The 26,571-nt window shown below is 38.7% G+C and overlaps 1 protein-coding gene and 1 long non-coding RNA gene across 3 annotated transcripts in view; one reads left to right on the forward strand and one right to left on the reverse strand.

Annotated features, from left to right (window-relative positions):
* Positions 1 to 11,825, reverse strand: part of usp31 (ubiquitin specific peptidase 31) — a 54,174-nt gene extending 42,349 nt beyond the window's left edge. For both annotated transcript variants that reach the window (XM_087245062.1, XM_087245061.1), the window contains exon 1: positions 10,271 to 11,825. In XM_087245062.1, the coding sequence (XP_087101188.1) occupies positions 10,271 to 10,798 (528 nt within the window). In that variant the 5' untranslated portion in view covers positions 10,799 to 11,825. The remainder of the gene's footprint in view (positions 1 to 10,270) is intronic.
* LOC141381271 (uncharacterized) overlaps positions 1 to 21,601 on the forward strand; it is an 86,575-nt gene extending 64,974 nt beyond the window's left edge. The window contains exons 2-4 of the long non-coding RNA XR_015481136.1: positions 16,000 to 16,084; positions 16,303 to 16,391; positions 19,590 to 21,601. This is a non-coding gene — a long non-coding RNA (uncharacterized LOC141381271). The remainder of the gene's footprint in view (positions 1 to 15,999; positions 16,085 to 16,302; positions 16,392 to 19,589) is intronic.
* Positions 21,602 to 26,571: the final 4,970 nt, after the last annotated feature.

A 26,571-nucleotide genomic window follows, 5' to 3' on the forward strand; every position in this document is an offset into this window, starting at 1 on the left:
CTTGAAGCGGCGCCACGGTGTTGTTGTGAAAGCATCTTCCAGTGTTCCTGCATCCCCGGCTTTCGCACTGCTTCAACCAGCTCCAAAAGTGGTGAGAAAAGCATTGCAAGTTTTTTTTCCTGTGCGCAACAGTTTTGTGCGCTCTACGCCAATAACGAATGCTATTGCATTGTTCATCTGCAAAGATATTCAGCCTAGTGTCACGGAGAACGAAGGTTTTAGACACCTCCTCCTGTTAATTTTTATTTAATAATAATAATAATAATAATATTAATAATAATAATGATAATGATAAAAATAATGGGTGTCACGGTGGCACAGTGGGTAGTTTTACCACCTCACAGCAAGAAGATTGCTGGTTTGTTATATTTTTATTAGCCTGTTGTTTACAGTGACAGTGATGTTTGAAAGCAGCATAACACTGCTAGTTCACAACCTTAAGTTTTGAATAATCAGTGGCAAAATATCTTTGTAAAACTTGTTTTCATAGTTGAAAAGTTAAATCACAATTCTTGTTGTGCAATGGTAAACCTTTATGTTGAAAGAGTGCAAATATATATATATATATATATATATATATATATATATATATATATATATATATATATATATATATATATATATATATATATATATATATATTTAATATATATTGCACTTATACATTCTGTTTATCTTGAAAATACTTAAATAATATGTGCTATATGTTCTAAAATGGCCCTCTACTGTAAACTGACACTCTGGCTCTGAGAGAAGAGCCAGTTTGTAAAAAAAAGTCTTGGTTTTGCTTGGTTTATAAATAATCAAACTCATTCAATGGCACAGCATCCTCTTTCACATCATCTCATAAACTTGATCTAATTAGTTAGTGCTGAAATATCGCATCGTATCGTGATATGGGTGTGAATCGTATCGTGTTGCATCGCAATATGTCACAAACGTATCGCTAATATATTGGATCGTATTCTTTGTATCGAGATGCGTATCGGATCGGCATTATAGCTTAGATGCCCAACCCTAATATAGACTAATGCATGAGGGAATCTGATAATGACAAATATCTGATTTTACCAGAAGAAAAATTGGTCTAATAATGTCAATAATTGTCAAAGACAGATTGCAAGCATACATCTCAAACACAATAATTCAACTTTAGAATTATGAATAGTTGTACGCTGATGTCATCATTTTAAAGTGAATTAACAAACAGGACGTGTTTAAAGTCTGTTCAACTGCACCATTCAGTCTTTACAATATGTAGCATTTTAACCAATAGTAAACCTACACATAGACCTTATATTATTATTGGTTTACTACAATACAATGATAATAGCCTACTCACATTAACCTTTATTTTACATCTACAGAATCGTGAGAAAATCGTGATCTTGATGAACATTATTCTAATTTTAGCCAGAATCATGCAGCCATAGACCGAACTGAACCATGTAGTGAAAAAAACACAATCTAAGAGCCTACTCACAGTATGCTATTCGTACCGTGCCCAGGCCCGTTTCCCGGATCATTTGAGAAGTGTGAGTGCGCTGAATCGGGCTCACTTGGGCTAAGGCGCAGTACGCTTGTGTGTGAGTGCAAAACATGCCAAAGCCTGAAACTGAAAGCGAGACGTGACCTTTAAGGGACTGTAAGGGGTTAAGGGAAGCAAACCCTTCACTGCACGACAGCTGCACCTTTAGCAAACCTCCTAATTCCTGCAGCATGAGGGCTTCATGATTGTTTATGAGCGTCAAAGAGGTTGATCTGTTCGGCGAAATATTTGACTGCGTGTTACCGCATCCCAAACGAATAAGCGTCATAACTGAAGAAATCTCCACTGTGCTGAGCGAGAGCGCTTCTGACCAGCGTTTCATCGATGACGTAAGCGTGCCCAGGCCCGATTGCAATGTAAGTGCAGGCCGTCGGGGGAGACGGGAAGGGGGACAAGCATGCTTCAGCCCGGTTCGAGGCAACTGTACATAGTGTCAGTACGCCAGAAGTAAATACCAGTTTATAACCAGACTTCATCACACAGCTGCATATGCTTGCATTCAGTATGTGTGTGTTGTTTGGCTTTTGCAATATTCTCAATGTCAAAATTGCACATGCTTAAATCAATTACCATTTTAAAACCACAGAAAAAATGTATATCACACAGCCCTACTTTAAAGCAACTAACTAAACATCAAAAAAGCATTGTTTGTAGAATCATCTACTAGAGCATCTACAATAACAGGATCAAAACTTCAAACTTATTTATCATGATCTCAAGACTCAAAAAGCATTTGACTAGATTTAAATACTCTGACTCATAAACCACTTGTTCAAATGGGTTTTTAACATTTATCCTCATAAACACCTGACTCAAGCTAAATCACATCCCTTGAGGTGTCACAGAGACAAGTGCATAACGGGCAAGCCCCGACACCAACTCGTCTGTTCTTTCTTACGGCGACTTCACACTCCATGATTGTCAAAGTCATTGCTTTCAGATTGCAGAACTATCTGGGGTGGACCTGTCACAATAATGACTTATCACACAACACGTGAACATGTCCTCAATCATTTTTGGTGATGCAACATATATCGTGGATGCATGAAAAAACAATTGTGCAGCCTCTCTAACTCTATTGGAGGTGTCAGTGTCACAGTATTTACTATAAATTACTATACTTTATTACTATTTTTTTTCATGTGGGTGCCTGATGACTGAAAGTAGATCTGTTACTTTTTTCTAGTTCACACTAGGGTTGGGCAATGTCGACCAATTTGGCATCGTACGATGTCTGATGTAAAATATCATGATGGACGATGGCTTCGTCGTTATAGGCAGAGGTGAATTAATTATTTATGAATAATTAATTCATAACAAATTAATTATTTGTAGCCTACCGTTTTAACTATCTGACCCGCATGGTCTTTGTTTTACCCATAAACAAATCATAAATAAATAAAGATAAGTTGCACTAGGGGTGTAACGATACACAAAAGGAACGGTTCGGTTCACGGTTTTTTAGCCACGGTTCGGTTCGGTACGGTTCGGTTTCTGTTTGATGTGGGGTTAGGGTTGATGTCATGTTAACAGCAATGCTAAGGGACAATTCAGTTAATAACAAGAACATCTTAACTTCTTCTTTATTAACTTTGTCATCGCATTTTTAGTACAGTCAGGATACCCGAGTAAACAACTAGAATTAAATAAATACCTCCAATATAGACTAGTCAGAAAAAAAACAATTTTCTTTAGTGCAGCCATCTTAACTAAGTAAAATAAAATTATTTAATAAAAATTAATAACTGCAGTGTAGACTAGTGAAAGATCTTCTTCAAAAACACCATAATATCCACATTCTCCGATGAGAGGCTTGATCTCTGTGCTGACACAGACGCTCATTTTTAATTATAAGGTTTTATTTAGATAGATAGGTTTCCGTTTAAATTAATGAAAAATATACATATACTGTGTTTGTAAAGTGTTTTTTCATGACATATTCACCAGTAAAATACATTGCGGTTGTGTCTGAAACTAATGTTAGGGTTGTAGCCGGCTGTATGTTTGCCTCCCGATCTCTCTCTCTCTCCCGCTCCCTCTATGCCGGTCATTTATGTAGGTCCGCCTTCACGTCAGCTGATGCCTGTCATTTCTGTAGGTCCGCCTTTTTGACAGCTGATTGGTCAGGAGACCGATCTATCATCATTTGGCGACACAGCGCGGGAATGTAAAAAGCAATTCAGGAAGAGCGGGAGAGAGAGCGCTTTTTCCTTTGATCTCGTTTTTCGTGTATTTTTTTGACATGACTATGATTTTCGTTGTTTTTGCTTAACTTTCGTTTGGGTAAAATTATTTTGCATTACTTTTGCCCACTTTAAGACATTTTGTGAGGTTTGTACATTATTTCAATTGATTTGTATATTATTTTTAGCTCCGCTCCTTTCCGACAATATAGCTGCATCTCCTCAAGTTTAGTCTTAGTGTAAGGTGGATAGGGAAAATGTCATACGATTTCCATTTTGCAAACACGTAGAAAATGTATTGTTAAAGACATCAGGTAAGAGGTGAAGGTCATCTTTGTTTATTTTATTCAGTATAGGGAAGAATGCGGCGCACGGCGCTGAAGACCTTTTTTTTCTTTTCATCAGTTTTAGCGAGGTAAGAGTTATTCATGAGTTAGAATTGTTTTATTATATTTATATCTTTTGTTTGTCTTCACTATCACCCCTTTGCTCGAGTTTAACTAATTTTTGTTTGATACTTTTGTTTGAATTTGTTACTTTATTATATTATTTTTATTAGTGTAAATATTTCTCTTTTTTTTGTATATTTGGGCATTATTCTGGTTTCACTTTTGTACATTAAATCACTTTTGTTGGCAGTTCTGTTGCTTACACCCTCACATTGTGAAATTACCACACTTTTAAAATGTTTTTCCTTACAAGTAAGTTTCGTGAAACAGTTGAGACAGACTGGCGTGCGCTTTATCTACGACACGAATTCTATTCCTGTACTCAACTGGAAAACCAAAATGTTTCCACACAGATGACTTAAATGTGTCTTGGGGATCTGCAATCTCAGTACTATGTGAAGCAGCCATCCTGCGTCCAGTAGTAACGAGTGTGATGCTTTCTCAAGTCACATGACATAACATGCACTAAAATACTAACTTTAGAATATAATATTTAGAACAAATTCTCATCATTACTAAAACAATTTAATCAAATATTATAATAAAGATGTTTTTAAATTGGTTCAATTAGTTAGAGACAAGTGACGTCAACCTCAACAATGGGCAGCAGGGGGCGTGAGAGTACCGCGGTACGCCACGAGAGTTTCGCGATACATATCGTGGTTGGTGTATCGCGATATTTCGGTTCGGTTTTAATATCGTTACACCCCTAAGTTGCACACAAATTACCACCTGTCAATCACTTTTTCCACGAGAGGTTGGTCGGTAAAAAAGGTGCACAACCAATAGTATCTGAGGTTTTCACTAAAATTACTAAGTACAAGTGTGAAAGTGAAGGACTGAAGCAGCAATGGCATCGTCTATCAGCCCCACCCTTGTTTATACAGTTTTTTTTCCAAATTACCTTGGACATTTTTGTTAACATTTATTTTTAATTTTATTTATTGGTTTAGGATATTCGTTTTCATGTTCTGAATCCAATATCTAATAATTAATTTGTTAAAATTACTATAATTAAATGTAATATTCTTAAGATTAAAATATTATGTGTTCACTAAAAGAGTGTACTTGCATTATGATGGTATTATTGTGTTAAAATGTTAAAGAGCCCATATTATACATGAAATAGGGTCATATCTTGGTTGTAAGGGTCTCCAACAACAGTCTAATATGCATGCAAGGTCAAAAAACACTTTCATGGTCTTATAATCTGCATTTATTTTTACCTAATTATCCCAGCGACTCCCGTATGAATCGTCCAGTGATTCATTTGTTCCCAAACCCCTCCTTAGCGCGAAGCTAATCTGCGCTGATTGGACCGATGACAGTCTGTCGCAATTGGTCGACTGCCTTCAGTCAGAGAGTGAAATGGCCAATAGCCAATCAGCAATATAAAAAGTAATCACAGTTCATACACGCTCGATAGTGTAGGCGTGGATTTTAGCTGCCACACTATGGCGAGTGGATAGTGCCACGGATAACCGAACGAAGGAGACAGTCGTGTACTCGCCATACCACACACACACACACAAAAACACACACACACCTCTGGAACACAACGCTCCCACTTCCGCCCGCACCCGCCAGGTTTTAGCCTGAGAACCCGCTCCGTTTTCTGCCCGCCGCGCCCGATCCCGCTAGAGCGGAGGAGAACACAACCAAAAATCACCCAGTATACAGTCCAGACAGCCAAGTTGTCTGTATAAACACACACACACACACAGCACCAAACACACAAAGCTCGTTCGCTCTCTCTCTCTCTCTCTCTATCTCTCTCGCTCTCTCTCATACGCGCGCGTGCGCACTAACACACACACACACACACACACACACACACACACACACACACACACACACACACACACACACACACACACACACACACACACACACACACACACACACACACACACACACACACACACAAGCACCAAGCAGACTCTCTCTTTCTAATTCGCATAGCAATATCCGTGATATTGCTAGACAGCCCGCTCCCATCCCAAATTAAACACGTTACCGACCGCTCCCGCGATTTATTCGGAAATTTATTTCTGCGGCCAGATTTCTGCGGCGCGGGAATAAATTTCCGAATAAATCGCGGGAACAGAACTCTAGCACGGAGCTTCATAAACAAAGCAGCACGCGTCGCGTTTTTAACGTGACTGCAAGCGATAAGAGAATATATCCAGTTAACCTGATACAGTACACGCGGTTACAAGTAACAAATCACAACTAAATACATTTGCAAGCTAGAGTCAACGAGGCAACAACTTTAACCGCACGTACTTACACTTGAGAAATGGAAGAAACCCATCCTGACGTCCATCAGTTACTCTTTACTGATCCTTCCTTTAACAAACTCAGATGAAGTATTCTTTGTAGCATGTAGCTTCCAGAAGTTTCCAACTGCTTGGTTATAATGCTGATGTTTCATCTTTGGGTAGAGACTCAATATAATATCCATCTGCAGTGTGACTTCAATCGACCGGCATGTTTGTGTGCGTGTGTTTGTGGGTGTGCGTGTGTTTGTGGGTGTGTGTGTGTGTCTGGGTTTTGCGTCAGAGGGCGGGGCCTCAGGTTTGAAATCTCCCGGGTTTGCGCGTGCACGTGAATAACTTGGTTTCGTTCGTACGTCATGGCGAAACACCAAATGAATCGGTATCAAGGCGACTCGTTTGAAGCACTATGAGTCGACTCTTTTATAGATGAATCAACCGTTTTAAACACTGTATTCTTACAGATTTAAGCCTTAGCTGGATACTTCACTTCACTTAGAGCTGTGTTACACACTACATGGAGGGGAATTTTCAAAAACCCATAATATGGGCTCTTTAAAATGGTCTCACAATGATAATAATCTCACTTATCGCAATAAAATTTGCTTTCCCCCCCACCCAATGTTGCTGTTTTGTTCTGGTTTGGTTTAATGTTATTGCAAAGTTTTTTTCATTCTGATATTGGTGGTCTAGAACTCCTTCCCAAACTCCACGCTGCCTTGTGTCTTGCTATCTGATTGGCTGTAGGTCACTGGCGAAGATTTTTTCAGCCTGAACACTTTCACACAGCTTGATTTTTACTTATGCCAAATATTTCAGGTTAACAATTCTCTCTGATTACATCCTTGATCATTAACACTCCGTCATTGAAGCTAAAATCATGGCTAAAATTATGCAGTGTGAATTGGTATGACAACTTTTCTTTACAATTTAAAAAGGCATTTTTGGATATTTTTTCTGCTGGAGATACTGTTGTCCTAAAAAGCTTTTTTAAAAAAAAAGTAATTGAAAAATAGACACCTTAGGAATCGTATTATAGAAAATTTTAGCAGTTTTAAAACCTTGACTTTTTCAAACCACGGTATACCTTGAAAACGGTTATCGTCCCATGCCTAGTGTGAACTCATTATTAGGAACCTGAGAACATGTGATAAAATGTGACGTGACAATATGTCAGTATGCATACAAAAATGGTGAAGCTTAATGCACCTAAAGGAAGTTAACCTAAAGAAACTAATATTTCCAGATGATTTACTCACTCTCAGGCCATTCAAGATGTTACTTTTTCTTCATTAGAACATTTTTTGATGTCAGATGTGCACTGAGATTGTTCGTTTACAACTTTTAGGATAATATAGGCAGCAATTCCCAGCACAAGTATTATTTTCATAAATCAACAAAATAGTTGAGCCTGAACATATCATTACTCAACACAAAGCTCATGCTTAAGACTGTCAAAAATAAGCCTGGCACTGTTTGGCAAAACTGTGTATTAGATGGTGGTATAGTGTTGAAATTAGTGTTCAGTTTCTCACACAAACTGATCTTTTGTTTTTAAAAGTCTTGCTTCATACCGTGCCAAGATTATTCATTTTTCATTGCCAGTATGTTACTTTTATTTTTTTTATTTTATTAGACCCTAGAGCATTTTATAAATCACCACGGACCACAGTTTCTGCTAAAAATCAACTTAATGCTAATTGAATGACCTGACGGCAAGTAAATTAATTGAAAACCTACATTTTAGGTGAACTAACAAACACTAAACACACACCATCTTAAAGATGTCAGTATTCATCAGGTTTAAGAACTCCATCTCAAAATTGTGGGATATCAAGGAAAAAACAGCACCATAAGTTACTTTAACTAGATGTTACACATTACACGTCTGTCTGTCTGTCTGTCTGTCTGTCTGTCTATCTATCTGTCTGTCTGTCTATCTATCTATCTATCTATCTATCTATCTATCTATCTATCTATCTATCTATCTATCTATCTATCTATCTATCTATCTATCTATCTATCTATCATAGCTTCAAGTACCTTTCCACGAATCAACTTTCATATAGAGTTCATGTGAATAATGACCAAGACAGCATTTCTACACAAATGACTGTATTTGACCACAGGAAAGATAAACTTGGTTCCCTATAAGAGTATTGCGGTTCGAACCACTGAGTTCATCCCACTAATATTGTTACACCCCTAATGTTTATGTTATGTCCCTTTAAATCACAGCATTAGAACTACAACTAAACTATTAACTAAATTAAACCACAACTAAATTTTTTGGGGAAAACACTTTTTTGCATGTGCACGATTCGATATTCCATCTACTTTATAATTACTAAAATAAACAAATAATTAAATAACAAAAATTGCTTCGCATTAAGGATTAGGCAAACTAAGTCACTGCACTTACAAATTATTACTCTTTTGCTGATTTTGATGGCTTCTTTAAGGATTGCCCAATATACCAAAAATATTTAAATTAGCAAAATGTACATATTGCAATATACATATGCCAATGATTTCTAAACAATGAGTGAGTTAATAGTAAATTATTTTCGTGTGCCTGCGTTTAGTACACCCTCTGAAAGACTTCTCAGCTTATCTGAAACCAAGCAGAGTGGACATTTAGTTATGCATGCATGTACTGTATGTATGTCCAGAAATCTGTAACATTGTTAGTATGGATCCTGAAATATGACCATGCAATCAAGCTATGTCTGATAGATAAAACTATACCAAAGGGGAAAGTGTGGACATGTATTTAATTTATTTTTGTTTGTTTACAATGTCTATAATTTGTTGTATGCAACAGTTATACATGGCTGGTCACTTTCAGAAGTTGCACTTTGTTTTCCATTAAATAATAAGAAACGTTGTTTATAACAATGTTTATATATATAGCTAATTAAATAATTTTATTTAGCATGCTATGGCACTTTTCTTTAATATAGTACAGCCCTACTTCTATTGTATGCAATATAATCTGAGTCCATGGTCATTTTTAAGAGCTAAAAACTTTTCATCACCTGACCTTACATTACTTGCACTCTCTAATCGATTTTCTTCTCTGTCTAAAATAATTACTTTGGCCATCAAACACTAACTTTAACAGAAAAAAATACCTTGCTCTAGTTTTCTTTTGCCAACAAATTACCATCTACCATCAGATGCCAAATGAGGAACTAATGTACGCACATAGTGTGCTGTGATGCTATTGAAAAGCGCATGATTGTAATGTTTAGATCCATTTCTAATCTCAGATGGTCAGACAGCGATTCGTCTTTTATAAACATTAGTGTCTGGGATGCGGCAAGAGCAGAGACCACATTGTGCACCCTCATTTAGTAAAAGACTGACTTTAATGTGTGATATGACTAAACAGTGGGCATAAACTGCTATCGGGAGAGTAGACATCCAGATACAGTCTCCCAATAGATTTAAAAGTGGATTGGTAACGCAAAGATCCTACAGAAACTTATGATTTTCACACAAATTTGGACCAAATTGCATCACCAAAAGTGGTCAAGCGCAAAAAAAAACCTCAACTGTGGGACAGGCCTTTTCCTGCAAGTCAATTCAGAGGTGTCTATTAATCCTACTCCTTGAGGGCCAAAGCCTTGAAGACTTTTGAGATGAGTAAGATCTGAAGACCCTGATTAGCAGGTCCAGGTGTGTATTTAGGCCTAGTGCTAAACTCCACAGGTCAGTGACCCTCCAGGAACAAGACTGGACACCTCTGAGCAAGACCTTTTTACGCTTGGCTGCAGCAGAAGTGTTAAACATTCCCAGGTGTGAACTTACTTTGAAGTCTCGACTGTGCTGCGGTGTGTACTCAAATGTCCACAAGGCTCGGACCAGCCCGGACAGCTGTTCGGTCACCTCTCCCCGGTCCTGAGCGCCCTTTCTGCCCACGACCCCGTTGGTCTTGGGCTTCTCGTCGTCAGTCTGATCTCCTCGGTACTGTTCCAGGGCCAAATACTCGGCGAACAGCTCTGTGTTGCTCAGGCACTGCAGAATAGCGTTCATGAAACACGTATTGCCGTGGTTTTTCAAACCGGCCACGCCGGGGATCTTGTCCCTGGACAGAAAGCCCCCGCAGTCGCTCTCGTCCGACGCGACTGAGCCCTTTCCTTCGTTCTTGAAGGATGTGAATCCGCCGTCGTCCTTTTCTCCATCGGGCGCGTGCAGCTCAGAGCCGAAGTGAGAGAGTGTTGAGAGGGTCTTGAGGACCCTGCTCATAAAACTGCCCACGGAGCGCACCGAACCCCGGCGGAACAGCTTCTTGCTGAAGCCGGACTTCTTCTCTTTGCTGGAAGATTTGCTGGACATGCTTGAAGTGTTTAGGGCATCCCCTCTCTCCGAGAAAATCGAGCTACGACTGCCAGCCGAGGCTAACGAGTGCAAACGCTGGCTGCTTATTTAGACCATAAAATCGACTCAAGATCTGGCATGTAACTCCTCGAAGAGCTAGCTAGCTGGAGGCAGTGACTCTATTATCCAAGTGTTTGCTTCGGTGACACAACCCGATCTCGCCTTAAGAAAATGCATTGTGAAACGCGCACGCCTGCCACTTTTTTCCAGATATTAAAACCTGTTTTGTCAAGTTGGCAGTCACCTAGCAGCCGGTTATTTACTTGCAGCTGGTTGTCAGCCTCTACTCGCTCCGCATCCTGAATTAGACGCCCGTCGGACCCCGGTGTTACTCACTGAAAACAAACAGTTGCGGTTTGCATGCCGTCTGTAATCCGGTGAAGTGATTTCTGCTAGCTAACACCGTGGCTAGCTAGGCCCTTCCAGGCTAACCGTTTGCCATGACAACGAAATGACTGGCAAAAGTTAATTTCCACTGGGGAACGTGCCCGACACTAGCATTAAAGTCAAACGCGCTTGACTGGCAAACGCGGTAGGCATGCAGATCACTGTCATAATACGGGGCAGTTGTTAGCTTGCGCTGCTATCGCGCTAGCCGTGACCGCTTCTTCATGCATAATTGAACGGTGCACTGCAACTCCACCCAGGCAATGACGCTCTGCTCCGACCGCTAAATGTTATGCTTACGCGCTGGGCTCGAAGGCGAAATACTTTGTCTTGTTTGTATATTTGGATGTGACATCCAGCCGTCGCACTGTCCGGCGCGAGCCCGATGCTAGAGAACAGCAGCAGATGCGCGCGCCCGACCGAGATGAAGAGTTCGGCGAGCAGCCCAAATCCGAGCGGTTTTGCGTGAGCCTCTCCTCGACTCAGCAGTTTTCTTGACAGCCGGTCTGTCGGTAAATATCTAGCGGATTCCTATAGTGATATTAGCGTGTTGGTGTGCCGTCGCGTCCTCCAGCGCTTTCCTAAAATCACTGAACACACTGCAGGGCGGCGGTGCGTCGTGACGTCACAGAGCAGCAGCAGCCTCGTTCAGGTAGTTTCTGGTAGCATTCTCTCTTTTTTATAATAGATGACTGTATTGTATGTGATCTTGTAAACATCACTGTGACCTTGCTTTAAATTTAAAGTGCTTTTTGTAATTTATATTCCCCCTGGCATATTCTTTAGTTTGTCATTTTGTTTTGTTCTGTTCTCTACCCTTGTTGTTAAAGGTTTTGTACCTTTTTTGTATATTTTTGTATTCTTGTTGAACGCTTTAATAAAAAAAAAAAAAAAAAAAAAAGGTAGTTTCTGGTAGCTGCTAGACTGGTGTTGATGGATTAGGGGTGTCCTCAAATTCGCAGTGTCAGATTACTCTAACATAATGAACAGTGCTCGACACTCTTTCAAAATATGTTCTTCAATGGCATTGATGACTGATTCCACGAAAACCTTCAACATCAATGGAACATTTTCATTCCACAAATGTTTCATTTAGTCTATAATTTATTGTTATAATTATCGTCACGTAAAAAAATGGTTCTTTAAATAACAGATTAATGAACATTTTGGGGGGAAACCAAATATTGTTCCATTTTCATTCGTTCATTTTCTTTTTTTGGTTTGTCCCTTTGTAATCTGGGGTCACCACGCAGCAGATGCCCTTCCAGCTGCAACCCATCTCTGGTATATATATCCATACACAGTCATTCACACTCACACTACAGACAATTTAGCCTACCCAATTCACCTGTACCGCATGTCTGTGGACTGTGGGGGAAACCGGAGCACCCGGAGGAAACCCACGCAAATGCAGGAGGAACACGCAAACTCCACACAGAAACGCCAACTGACCCAGCCTAGGCTAGAACCAGCGACCTTCTTGCTATGAGGTGACAGCATCAACTGCACCACCGCGTCACCTATAGTTCCATTTTGGCGCCTTAATTTTTAAGACTTAAGTGTGAAACAGATTACCAGCCTCTTTTACACAGTATCGTTTGAATTGACCATTTACTAAACTAGAAAAATGTCCCTTTTACACAATTTAAATGAATGCTTCATGAGAGAAACAAACTATAGCAAAGAGAAATATTTGTTTATATATAATATTATTATAATATTTATTATTATATTATAATAATAATTATTATAATATTTGTACATGTTTATATTTGAATTACCTTTAACAGTTAGGTTTCGAAAAGGTTTGGATATATATATTTTTTATTTATTATATGCCATACAATCAGAGAAATAAAGGTAAAAACACTTTTTTAAAAGGTGCACATTAATCCAAATGGTTAAAATTTCGTGCATAAAAAGTAAGGAGGTGTACATTTTGAAACTGTACTGCCCCTGGAGAAATTTTTGTACACTATAAAACAGCCAACTTTATCAAGTGAAATAAGTGTAGCTAACTCAAAATACAGACAGTTAATTCTACTTATTTAAAAAGAGTTTTGAACTCAGTGTTGAAGGTAACGAGAAATGAAATACCTCATTACTAGGGCTAGACGGAATCTGCAGACATGTTTTGCTATTTCTGCGCAGAATTTTGTTCAAATCTGCGGATTTATGCGGAATTATTTTGGGAGTATCATAACTAAAACCTTAATATACGAAATAAAAGTACATTTTAACTTGTATTTAATGTTTACAAAGCAAATTCAGTTAGATCCACTTTATTTGATAAACAAATCAAGTCTTATATAATACAGCTACTTAAAGAAAATTTTACTCTACAAACTGTATTGTACATAAATTATATGAACATTTTCACATTAGTCAATAATTATACTGAAATTAATTTAAAAAACTGAAGAAATCTGAATTTACGCACGTTTACACAAGTAAATAAACAGAATCAATGATGGCCAAAAATTTGCGGAAATCTGCACACGCAGATTCCGTGTGGGTCTACTTATTACTTTAACTTAAAAGAGATAAGTTTACAGTACTTATATAGATAATTTTTTTTAACTCAAATGGTTTGCAGCAATCAGTTTCCTCAAACATTTTGAGTTGCCTTAACTTATTGGGTTTTACAGTACTCAGTTGGTTTGAGTTCTCTTCATTTATCGGGTTTCACTGTGCTCGAATTGCTTCATTTACTCAAATAGATTAAGTTCACAGATCTCCTAAGGATTCGTTTTTTAACTTAAATGGTTTGTTGCAATCGGTTTTCTCAAATGGATCGAGCTACCTTAACTTTTTGGGTTTTACATTGATCCTTTATTTCTGAAAGTGTAAAAACCTGGATGCCTTTCAGTATTCAGAAGGAATAGATGACAGTGAAGGATTGAGCACACTAAATGTGTGGACTTGTCTTGACCAGCACTGCACAGCATGTATGCAGAATGTGAAAGAAAATGTGTTTTTGCTCTCTCAGTCACAGAAAAAAACAGTTTTAGATTCATTTGAAAATCTCGTCAAACAGGATTTCAGCCTGTCGTATCAGGGTGCCGTATTGAGTTATAAATGCACTCGCACACACAAAATGAATGCCATGAAGAGTATATGGATTACATGCAGTCTGTTATGTGTTAAATCGTTTAATAAAATCGGATGGCTGACAGTAGGTTAGGTTGGTGTGGATAATAATAGTACACTTACACTACTTTTAGGGCTACAGTACTGACTGACTTGCAGCTTACTTAGAGGTTTTAAAACACAATAGTTTACGTGTTTATTTCTGAAAGAGTATTCGATTATATTTATTTAAAAAAAAAAAAAGCTCTTGTTCAACCAGAGACTCACATTGTAGTGTTGTGGAGAATTCATGTTTTGGAATTATTCTGTTGGAAATATATATTTCTCTAGTGAATTAGTTTCCAAAAAATAAAAAAATAAAGTTCAGTAATGAACAAAAACCAACCACATGAAAAATAAGTACTATTGTAACTTATAGTAAACACTACATTGCTTTTGAACCACATTATTAGAATTAATCTGTGAAAAAATACCAACATACAGCTATAGTAATATAAACACAGGTTTTCTACAACCATAGACTGTACACTCACAGGCCACTTTATTAGGTACACCTGTCCAACTGCTGGTTAACACAAATTTCTAATCAGCCAATCGCATGGCAGCAATTCAATGCATTTAGGCATGTAGACATGGTCAAGACGATCTGCTGCTGTTCAAACCGATCATCAGAATGGGGATGAAAGATGATTCAAGTGACTTTGAATATGGCATGGTTGTTGGTGCCAGACAGATCTGAGGTCTGAGTATTTCAGAAACTGTTGATCTACTGGGATTTTCACGTACAACCATCTCTCGGGTTTACAGAGAATGGTCAGAAAAAGAGAAAATATCCAGTGGGCGGCAGTTCTGTGGGCGAAAATGCCTGGTTCGAGCTGATGAAAAGGCAGCAGTAACTCAAATAACCACTTGATACAACCAAGGTATGCAGAAGAGCATTTCTGAACACACGACACATCCAGCCTACAGGCTCACCAAAATTGACCAAAAGAAGATTCAATTTTGCTGCGATTTTTTTTCTTGGCAAACTTTGGGCCCATTAATACCAATTGAGCACTGTGTCATCGCGACAGCCTACCTGAGTATTGTTGCTGACCATGTCTATCGCTTTATGACCACAGTTTACCCATCTTCTGATGGCAACTTCCAGCAGGATAATGTGCCATGTCATAATCATAATCATCTCAGACTGATTTCTTGAACATGCCTGTAAGTTCACCGTAGTAAATGGCCTCCACAGTCTTCTGAGGAATATTTACAGTACCCTGTTGAGTCTATGCCATGAAGGATTGAGGCAGTTCTGAAGGCAAAAGTGGGGCCCAACCTGGTACTAGTAAGGTGTACCTAATAAAGTGGCCGGTGAGTATATATACACTATATGAATGTATTTTTAGTACCGCCGTCACTGATGATCCTGTTGTTGCGTATTGAAGGTCATTTGACTGAGGTCTGCTGTAACATGAGACCAGCATCTCTGAATCCCAACAGTGTGTTTCTTCTCTCCCCCTGAAGCCCACCGTTCTACAGCACACTTGATCTACACACAGACCTCATGCCAATAAAGAAGAGCTGGGATGCTCAATATAGGACACGGATTAAAAATGCATGACCTTTAATGACTGTTCATTTATATCTTTATTGCTTTTTTCCCTGTGGATTGGGATAATTCTGTGGATCCTCAGAGCGCCGCATGATGTATGTCATCCAAGATCAGAAGCAGAAAATGAGTCATTTACTTCAAAGGCACGTCGTTTATCACCTTTTCATGTAAGTGACAAGATAAATGGCTGCATGTCTTCGTAAAAAAGTCATATAAGCTTTATTAGACCATCTCTTGAGGCAAAACAATCTGTTTGAAAGTGAACGTTGGCAAGAAAAGCAATGTTTTTCTTACATACCTGGCACTGAATCTGGCGATGATGCACCTGGATTGACATGTTTGAGTTCTCATCTAATGCTTAGTTCTTGTGTTGTTTTTTCAACAGATCAATTACTTCTGCCAGTTTGTCCAATAGAAATGTGAGCCCGGTGCAGGTTGGATGGAGGATTGGCTGGCTTGTTGCTCAGCTGAACAGTGAGTTAGAGATCTGCACTGGACAATTCTTTTAGTCCCGCTCCTGCAATGTTTTATTCCACACTCGACTGCTCCCGCCGTATATTCAGCCTTTGTTTACCCGCTGCCCGACCTGCCCTGTTTTCTACCCCAGAGGTTTTCAAACTTTTAGGACACACACACTTCCAAGTTTGTCCAATTTCACTCACGCCCCCCAGGCACCTCTTCCTCGAGTCAAAATTATAATGCATGAGCAAAAATCATTTACATATTACTTGCTGCTTTTAAAGTGTGTAGAATTAATTACACTGAAACATAAATATACAGCTTACCTGATTCAGTGTGATAGCTGAGTCTGTGAGGACAACATGCTAATTTGTGGACGGATTCCTGACACGACTAACTGTAAATCATCTTCCACTGTCAATAAGCATGAGCCACAGCGTACTTGCTTTTGATGTACGTACATACAGAAAATGCTGCTTCGCAAAGACAAGTTCAAAGAGCCCTGACAGTGTGGTTGAGTCGAACATTGAATATGTTTACATGGGCAACAATAATCTAATATGATTAAGACAATATTCTGATTAGGGGCTACCATGTAAACAGCGATTTTTGATGACCTTAATCTGACTGAAGTCATAATTAAACTAAACAGAAATGGAAAGACGTGGAGAATGCGTATATTAGTGGCATTACTGAAGTAAACACCGCAATCAAATTATTACTGTCATGTAGGACTTTTCGTCACGTTTTGTGACAAGATCCATACATGCGGCTGTCAGTAGAGGACCACACACACACACACACATTACGAAATGCAAGTTTTTTTTTTTTTTTCATTCGACGTGCGGTATCAATAAAAACACTCTTCCACTAGTGTTTCATATTCACGTCAAATACCCCAGTTTGTCACGGGGGCATGAATGAGTGAAAGTTAAACTGCCGAACTACAGTTAAAGTCGAGAAACTGAAGATAAAACACCCAAAATTACATGAGACTCAGGGAATGGATGAGACGCAGATTACATGAGACGCAGGAAATGTAAATAGCTTGGTAATGCAACATTCAAAAAGCACTTCACGTTATTATATTATTGTCTTAATCAGATTAAGGCAAATAACTTTTACTGATGTCCATGTAAACGTTTAAGCCCAATGGAGCGATTGTTTACAAGTGCGGAGTCCCGGGAAGGAGCTCCGGATGGAAAGTTTTGTTTTGTGTTTATCTCATAGTTAAAGTTGTTGCACGTCCGCCGGTTCCTGCCTCAAAATGAGCTAGTTTGAGCCACTTGTACAGGAAGCTTTCAGAAAAAAACAAAACAGCAGCGAAGAAACTCGACACAGAGACACATTTACACCTCACTGCCAACTAGGGTTTTGGAAGTGGTGTTGCAGACCAACAGGGACAGCGCGCAGAAGTATAAATGCACAGCTACATGCGTTGCCTGCGCCGTTGGTTACGCTGGTCACTTGACGCAGAAGTATAAAACAGGCTTTAGTCAGTAGTCTTCAAAATAAGTGAAAGATCCCAGAAGGGCACTTTTTTGTCAGACATTGTCATTAGCGCTGAGTTTATTTGTATATATTTTACTTCAACGCTTTAATTCTACAGGTGGCTTATAGTTAGCTGTGGAGCTAACGTCGATAATAATATTCCCTCTAGTGAACGCAAAAAAATCATCATCCTAATTTACTCGAGTACACGCCTCAATGTTTGAAAACCCCTGTTTTACCTGACCGTTCCCACTAAATTTACTTCTGGTTTCTAAAATCTGCTGTTTAAAATTGGGTACAACCAAAATATTTGTTTGCCCCTTTGTGATGACACATGAGTGCCGCCATCAACCTGAGGTTCCAGTCTTGTGACTGCTAAAGGGTAAAACTTTGAGGTATTCACATTGCGCAAAGGGTAAGACTTGCCTAATGGGGGTTCCCTAATAGTAAGCTGACCGTTTTCAAGCTGAAGAACAGTGCACCTTCACTTTGCTCTCCCATGTTGTTAAAGCCTGCTTTGGGGACCGTTATGCAGATGATGCACGCAGACTTACGAAAAAAAAGGCACATGCAGAAAGCACTGGTCTTGCGTTCAGCATGCATAATATTCTTGAGCACTGGCTGTACTGGTGCTCATTAAGAATGAGGAAATCACAGAGATGCTGTTCCAAAATAATGTCGGAATTCGGGAGCGATATATTGTTAGACCGCCTGCTCCCGTTCAAGTTACAACAGTCGCTTCACATTCATTCATGAATTCCCCTGTGAGGCATTATGGGATAGTGTAGCGTCCATTGGATGAACACTACAGAATCTCGCCAGAAGTACACTACCTGACAAAAGTCATGTCGTTGATCCCAGTTGTAAGAGCAACAAATAACTTGACTTAAGTGGCAGAAGATCAATTAATTCCTCTGATGAGTCATTTGTTGTACTGCGTCCCAATCTGTCTATTGGAGACCTATTGGAACACGCTTGGACCCAAAATTCTCACAGATATTAGTCAAGTTTGGTGAAGAAAAAAAAAAAATCATGGTTTGGGGTTACATTCAGTACGGGGAGTGCGAGAGATCTGCAGAGTGGATGGCAACATCAGAAGCCTGAGGTATCAAGACATTTGTGCTGCTTATTACATTACAAAGAAGTCAAATTCTTCAGCAGGATAGCGCTCCTTCTCATACTTCAGCCTCCACATCAAAGTTCCTGAAAGTAAAGAAGTTCAAGACGCTCCAGAATTGGCCAGCCCAGTCACCAGGCATGAACATAATTGAGCATGTCTGGGGTAAGATAAAGGAGGAGGCATTGAAGATGAATCCAAAGAATCTTGATGAACTCTGGGAGTCCTGCAAGAACGCTTTCTTTGCCATTCCAGATGACTTTATTAAGTTATTTGAGTCATTGCAGAGATGTATAGATGCAGTCCTCATTTGAATTAAAGAAGATATCATTTTAAAAGTTTATTATTTGCATTAAAGTTTATCATATGAATCAATCTGAGCAGATTGTTTGAATCTCTCAGTCTTCACACAAAATACAACACGTCTCAATAAATTTGCATGTCTCTTGAAGAAAAACCATGTGTCTGATAGTGTTTGCTGGAATTAAAGTAGTGGTTTCCTTACATACCCGCCACCGAATCAGGTGAAGATGCAACAGGACTGACCTGTTTGGATAAATTCTCTTTTATAACGTTTAGTTCTTGTCTCGCTCCTTGGCCAATAGGAATCGGATCATGGAGCAGGCTGTATGGAGGATTGGCTGGCTTGTTGCTAAGAGTCAGAGTGCAGCGACTCCTGAGAGAAACCGGTCATTCCCACACTGCTGAATGAACACACAGAAACAGATACACACAGCAGGAAAGCGAGTCGCAGCTTGTTGAAGTATCATGGGAAATTGCACAAACGCACCTGAACCACACTCTCTGACGTCTGCATGAACGATGCACCTTTCTGCAAAAACATCAACTGACACTTTGTTCAAAAGGATCACTCCTGGGTTAAATAAAGAGAAAATTGGGGCAATTGTTAGGCACAAGTATTCAGAACTCACTTTAGTAGTGGGCACTGCAATTTATACGTCAAATACAGGGTGATTCAAAACAAATACCACAACTTTGGAAATCAAGAACTCTGCAAAAGAGAAAAGGAGAGCTAAGCTGTTTTTGTCGTTGATTTAGGGATGCTCTGAAGTTTTGAAAAACTGTGGCAAGTACTAGCGCTGGGCAATTTGGCCTAAAATCGAAATCTTGATTAATTGAACATTTTATCTCAATTACGATTAATGACCAATTACTTTGTTTATTCATTTTTTGCCCTCATTGTTAACTGAAAAGTTATGTACAGTAAAGATGCTCACATATTACAAGTGGGAGATTTTTGAATGAAAGGTGAACATCAACGTTGAACAACTAAAAGTAAACAACCATTGCCAAAAACAGCGTTACCTTTTTCCTATAAAAAGTGAAGTAAATAGCAATGTGCACCTTTTTTGAAAGGTGAGCAGGTATGAGACCGCAAGAAGCCTGCACCGGACCATACACATGTGCTCGACGCAAAACTATGAATTGGCGATAAACAAGTGAGGTCACGGGACTCCACACGCAGTAGAGAAAATAATTTTAAAAAATTGACCTGGACAATTTGATCGATTATAGGTGCTGAATGTCGATTTCGATTGATTTCCCAGCCCTACCAAGTATTTTTCCCATTGCTTAATTAGCCAAGGTTCCATCATGTTTCTTTGATTAAATACAGATTTTCAAAGTTGTGGTATTGTTTTTAAAACCCCCTGTATTGCTGGTTTTTAAATGTATGAACACTGTAAGACTATGTAATCAATATGGTCTCATATGTAGGAAGTACGCAAACTTCCAGCAGATCTGTTATTTTTTAATTCATTTGACAACAATAACTAGGGTTTTACTTGGTTGAGGACATTTGGAAACTTTAAAGGTGTCCTGTAAAAAAATACATAGAAAAAAGAGAGAAATATAACAGAATTTTGGGTGTTTTATTTCGATTTCCAAAAAAAAACTGATTTTTATTGAGTAATTAAATTAAAATCTAAATGAAATATAGTTCTGTGGTCTCTTTTCTTGCAAATAAAGAAATATTTATTGTCAATAATATTAACTATTTCCGATGTTATTTTATGTTAAAATGTAAATTTGTTGCCCTAAATGCCCTATTGAATATTACACTCAGCAGTGTGTCTGTTTTAATGTTTAAAATAACATGAACAACATAAATTGACAAATTGTATGTGAAATAGCTCTATTTGTCTTAAAATGAAACTTATTTGATACAACTTATTGAAGCACACACTCACGCACACATACTAGTTGAGAATGTACTGTTTGTGATTCGTTCACATTTCTTCCAACTCAAAACCTAAAATTGCCCTCTGCTGTGCTAGATCTGTCACTGCATTGCAAACAAAACAAACCAAAACCAAACACCAAGACCCATTTACCTTAAATTCATACCTAGAGAAACTAATTCTCTACTTAAAAACCCATTTAAGCCCACCGGCAACTCTAGCTGTCGAAGTTTATAGTTATCAATGTTTAACAAAATAATCATGAAGGTCCCTAGATTCATCCAAATCAATCAAATCTTTCAAGAGATCTATAGTTTTTTGTATACTGTTAAATGTTCAGTTGGGCAAATACTTTGTAAGTATATAAATCATGGGGAAATTAGGGAATAATGTGTTAATAAATCAAGGTTATTTATAGTCTTGTTTAATGATATTTGCTTTCATAGTACCCCATTTAAACATAACCATTCAACTGATGTCTTTACTTTAAACTAGAGTTTTTTTGATAGACAGCAATATCCTTTGAGTAAAACTAACATCTCCAAATGTTCTTCTCCTATTACAATTTTACATTGAAGGGTACAACACATTTGCCCACCAGCAACTACAGGGCATCTTGAATATGATGCCACAAGGTTGGCACACCTGTCTTTGGGAATTTTTGCTTATTCCTCTTTGCATTACCTCTGAAGCTCAATCAGGTTGGACGGGAAGAGATGGTGTACAGCCATTTTCAGATCTCTCCAGAGATGTTCAATAGGATTTAGGTCTGGGCTCTGGCTGGGCCACTCAAGGTCATTCACCAAGTTGTTGTGAAGCCACTCCATTGATATTTTGGCAGTGTGCTCTGGGTCATTGTCTTTCTGGAAGATGAACCGTCGTCCCAGTCTGAAGTCAAGAGCTCTCTGAAGCGGGTTTTCATTCAGGATGTCTCTGTACATTGCTGCATTCATCTTTTCCTCTATCCTGACTAGTCTGCCAGTTCCTGCTGCTGAAAAACATCCCCACAGCATGATGCTGCCGTCCCCATGCTTCACTGTAGGGATGGTGTTAGCCTGGTAATTAGCACTGCCTGTTTTTTTTTCCAAATGTATTGTAAAATTCAACTCCAAAGAGTTCAATTTTAGTCTCATGAGACAAGAGAAGTTACATCTGGTCTGAGAGTCCTTCAGGTGCCTTTTGGCAAATTCCAGGCTCACTTTGGATTCTGTCTGGCCATTCTACCATAAAGGCCTGGGTGGTGGATTGCTGCACAGATGGTTGTCCTTCTTTAAGGTTCTGCTCTGTCCACAGAAGAACGCTGGAGCTCAGACAGGGTGACCATCGGGTTATAGATCACTTCCCTGATTAAGGGCACACTCACACTATGTTATGCGAACCGTGCCCAGGCCCGTTTCCCAGATCATTTGAGAAGTGTGAGTGCTCTGAATCGGGCTCAGGCAAGGTTCACTTGGCCAGCCCTGGCCTGGTTGGAAGAGGTGTGCCCGAATGTAATGTAAGTGCAGGCTGTCGGGGAAGAAGCGTGCTTTGGCCAGTTCAAGACAACTGTACATAGTGTAAGTACGCCCTAAAGCCCTTCTCTCCTGATCACTCAGTTTAGGTGGCTGGCCAGCTCTAGGAAGAGTCCTGGTGGTTCCAAACATCTTTTACTTACGGATGATGGAGGCCGCTGTGATCATTGGAACTTTCAGAACAGCAGAAATTTTTCTGTAACCTTCCCCAGCCTTGTGCCTCGAGACAATCCTGTCTCGGAGGTCTAAAGACAATTCCTTTGTCTTCATTCTTGGTTTGTGCATTGACATGCACTGTCAGAATTTTGAGAAAATTAATGAATTTAATCCATTTTGCAATAAAGCTGTCACATAAAAAATGTGGAAAAAGTAAAATACTATGAACACTTTCCGAATGCACTGTATAGTTGCTGCATATTAAAATACAATTTTTTTTTAACTAAAATTAATGCAAAACATGTTCATATAGGACACTATTAACAAGGCTACATTCATAATACCATTTTTTAAAGATTTAAGCAAACATCCTGTAGATTAAGAAGCTTTAAAGCCCTTCACTTCTTTGTTGTGAACTTATACCAAGGTAAAAAGACAACTAGAAATCACAGTAAAAAAAAAAAAAAAAAAAAACATTGCAGAATTCAAAAGTGTTTATTTAGTTTGACCGGGTTCTAGCATTACCATCATATACATTTTTCCCCAGTCGTAACTTGCAATTACATATTTATATAATATAATATAATATACTATGTGAATACACAAATTGTAAGCATAAAAAAAAATACAAATACAAAAACATTTTATAGAATAATAAGTATAGGAACAGCAGTGACCAAAGTGGAGCAAAAGACGTTTCAGTTTGCTTCTGCCCATTTTCAAAATACGTTTTGCAGATTGCACGCTTAAAATTTAAAACAAAAGAAAATAATAATCCAATGCAGGATATCAGACGCCTGCTTCAAGAATACAAACAAAACAACTGGTGCCCATCAGAAACGAGTTCATGTAAACGGGCAACTGAAATGTAAAAAACATGGCTGACCGAGTCCAGCAGATGTAACGGAGATGATAAACGAAGATCTCCACCAAAATCTGCGGATGCAGACGACATGTATAACATAAATAATAATAAAAAAAAGCTAATTTAAGGGCTTCGGCACCCGACACAGTGATGACCAGCAGTCTCCAGTGTCACGGCCTGGACGTCAGCAGTGAACGGTGGGCATTTTCAGTGCGGGACGTCATGCACTGTGGAGCCTCAATTTCACCTTTCAGAAACAGCGAGCAACTTAACGCTCTGACTGATGCCGATCTCTAGCTGCTAAGACACAAGGTTGACAGTAACTAACTAGGTAAATCGAAGAAGATATGTAAACATACAAGTCTTGAAACCAAACTAGAATGTGGCGTCACATAAGTCAAGGTAAGTAAACGTGTAGTATTATTGTTTATAAAACACTAACCATGTAAACTCTGCCTTGATCAGGCAATATTACGAGATTTGAATCTCGGCAAAAAATTATAGCTTTAATTCCACTAGTAAAAGCCCTTTGTGTGTGTGTGTGTGTGTGTGTGTGTGTGTGTGTGAGAGAGAGAGGATTAGGAAAAATAACATGCGCTGAATATGATGCTCTTTAGATTATATACAAGATGTTGATCAGATATGCTTGTAGCCTAGCAAAAGTGATGTGTTATTTCCCTGACCACAATTCCAAATCAATTCAGATCTTGTGGAGGTTCATTAAAGGCAACATTGTCAAAAATAAAATGGTTTTTCTCTTGTTAAATAAACAACCGGACAATGTATACGTGGAATAAACGTTCAACTTTTAAAAAGCTAAACCGATGCAATGCAAAATCGTTGTTAAATGTGTCACTCCTCTAAAAGTTTTCAGTCTCCGTCTCAAAGCGTCAACGCGATAAGCCCTACAACACTACTGATTAACAGTCGCTGTCATGTAAATAAAGCATTGTTCTCAATGGTATTGCCGTAACAAATTAAACTCAATGTCGTTGTGGCCATGCCTTGCCTTAAAGGAAGTTTCGCCCCCAAAAATGCTGTCGATTCACTCATCCTCAGCGCAATTTTAATTCCTTCAGTAGAACATTAAAGGAGATTTGTAGCTGAAACAGTGGTGTTTGGAGATTTGCGTTACGTAATTCAACTCCTCTCTCTTTGAGAGTCTAAAAAGTAGGCAGAACAAAACAGCGTCAGTGCATATGTAATTATGAAGGGGTGTAACAATACACAAATTGATACTGAACTTTTAGTTTGGTATGAATTACAAACAGAATTATAAAAGAGTCTGAAGTGTGTGAAATGAATGCACATGACAGTCGCATTATTCGTCTTGAACCATTCGCTTTTGGTTTGTTATGAATTACAAAGCAAAGAGTTAACCCTTTTTTTTTTTAATCGAAAGATAAAAAAAGTCTAAAGTGTGTAAAACAAATGTAGATGACAATCCCACAATTGTCCGCATCAAATGAGCGCTGTGTTTTTGAGACGCCATTAGAGGTTTTTACATGCAGTGGAGCTCATCAATGACAGTTCCAAAGCAGTGAACCAATCAGAAATACTCAGAGGCGGGGCAAGTTTTGTGAGCTCCTGTTTACGTTGCAAGTCGGTGTCGTTGACTGTTTTTTTTTTTTTTTTTGAATGCCATCATGGAGGAAAAGCATTTCCAAGCAATGTGTCATGTGCTTTTAGACACAAAGATGTGTTCTGTGTGAATGGCCCCTTACACTATTCCTTCCCAAGCCCGTTTCCCAGACAGACCGTAATTCCTGACTGTCTTATTCTTTCACGCACGAGTGGTTGCTGCCATTGGAACTTTATTGCCTCGAGTCTTTCGGTCTCATTTACTTCTATTTATTTTTAGCCGTAGAACAGCTCATTATGCTGTTTGATGTTGCCATCTTGTATTGTCTTATATTTAAACTCTTTTTGTACTTTCATAAACAGTTGTTTGTAGAGCAAGCACTTTGAGCTTTTATTACTCCTAGTAATTTTTTCCCATAGGGTAAATGAAGTGAAAGGTCTAAAACAAAAAGCCAAGAAGTTGTCCCACTGCAGGCGACATTATCACATCAAGCAGATCTGTGTAAAAACACACGAATATAGTAATAATATAGTCAAATCCATATTTTATTTTTTTAAAAAGTGTTATTTTCTTTGTATTTGATTTTTATTTATTACTATAAAATAAAATAAAATAAAGAGCTGTTTATAAGCTGCTGAGAAAGTACAAAATAAGGTCATGATTAATGATCTTAGTTTTAATAAAAAAATGCTGCCAAAAAATTAAACATTAAGGAAATCAGCGTCTTTTTGCTTTATCAAAAAAACATGCTAAACGCTGATTGATCCTTCCGCGTGAAGCGCATGCTCTGGCGCAGAGCATCGAACAAGAACAAGATGTCACATCGAACAAGACCGTGAATTTTGTGAACTGTTACACCCCTGCCTATTACTTTCATTCATTAGCTTTCCTTCAGCTTAGTCCCTTGTTTATCAGCAAAATTAATCAATTCCGGCATATGTTTTACAAAGCGGATGTCCTTCCAGCTGCAACCCAGTACTGGGAAACACACATTCATACACTTCAGTCAATTTAGTTTATTCAATTCATCTATAGCGCATGTCTTTGGACTGTGGGGAAAACCGAAACACCCGGAGGAAACCCACAGGAACACTGGGAGAACATGCAAACTCCACACAGAAATGCCAACTGACCCAGTGGGGGGACATCAGAGACCATCTCGCTGTAAGGTGACAGTGCTAACCACTGAGCCACCATGCCACCTTTGCTTATTACAGATTAAAGATAACAATGCTGTAAATAATAATGTTCAGCTTCTTCTTCTTTTCGTTC

Source organism: Danio rerio, chromosome 3 (assembly GCF_052040795.2).
Source record: "Danio rerio strain M-AB ecotype USA chromosome 3, GRCz13ab, whole genome shotgun sequence".
Taxonomy (NCBI): domain Eukaryota; kingdom Metazoa; phylum Chordata; class Actinopteri; order Cypriniformes; family Danionidae; genus Danio; species Danio rerio.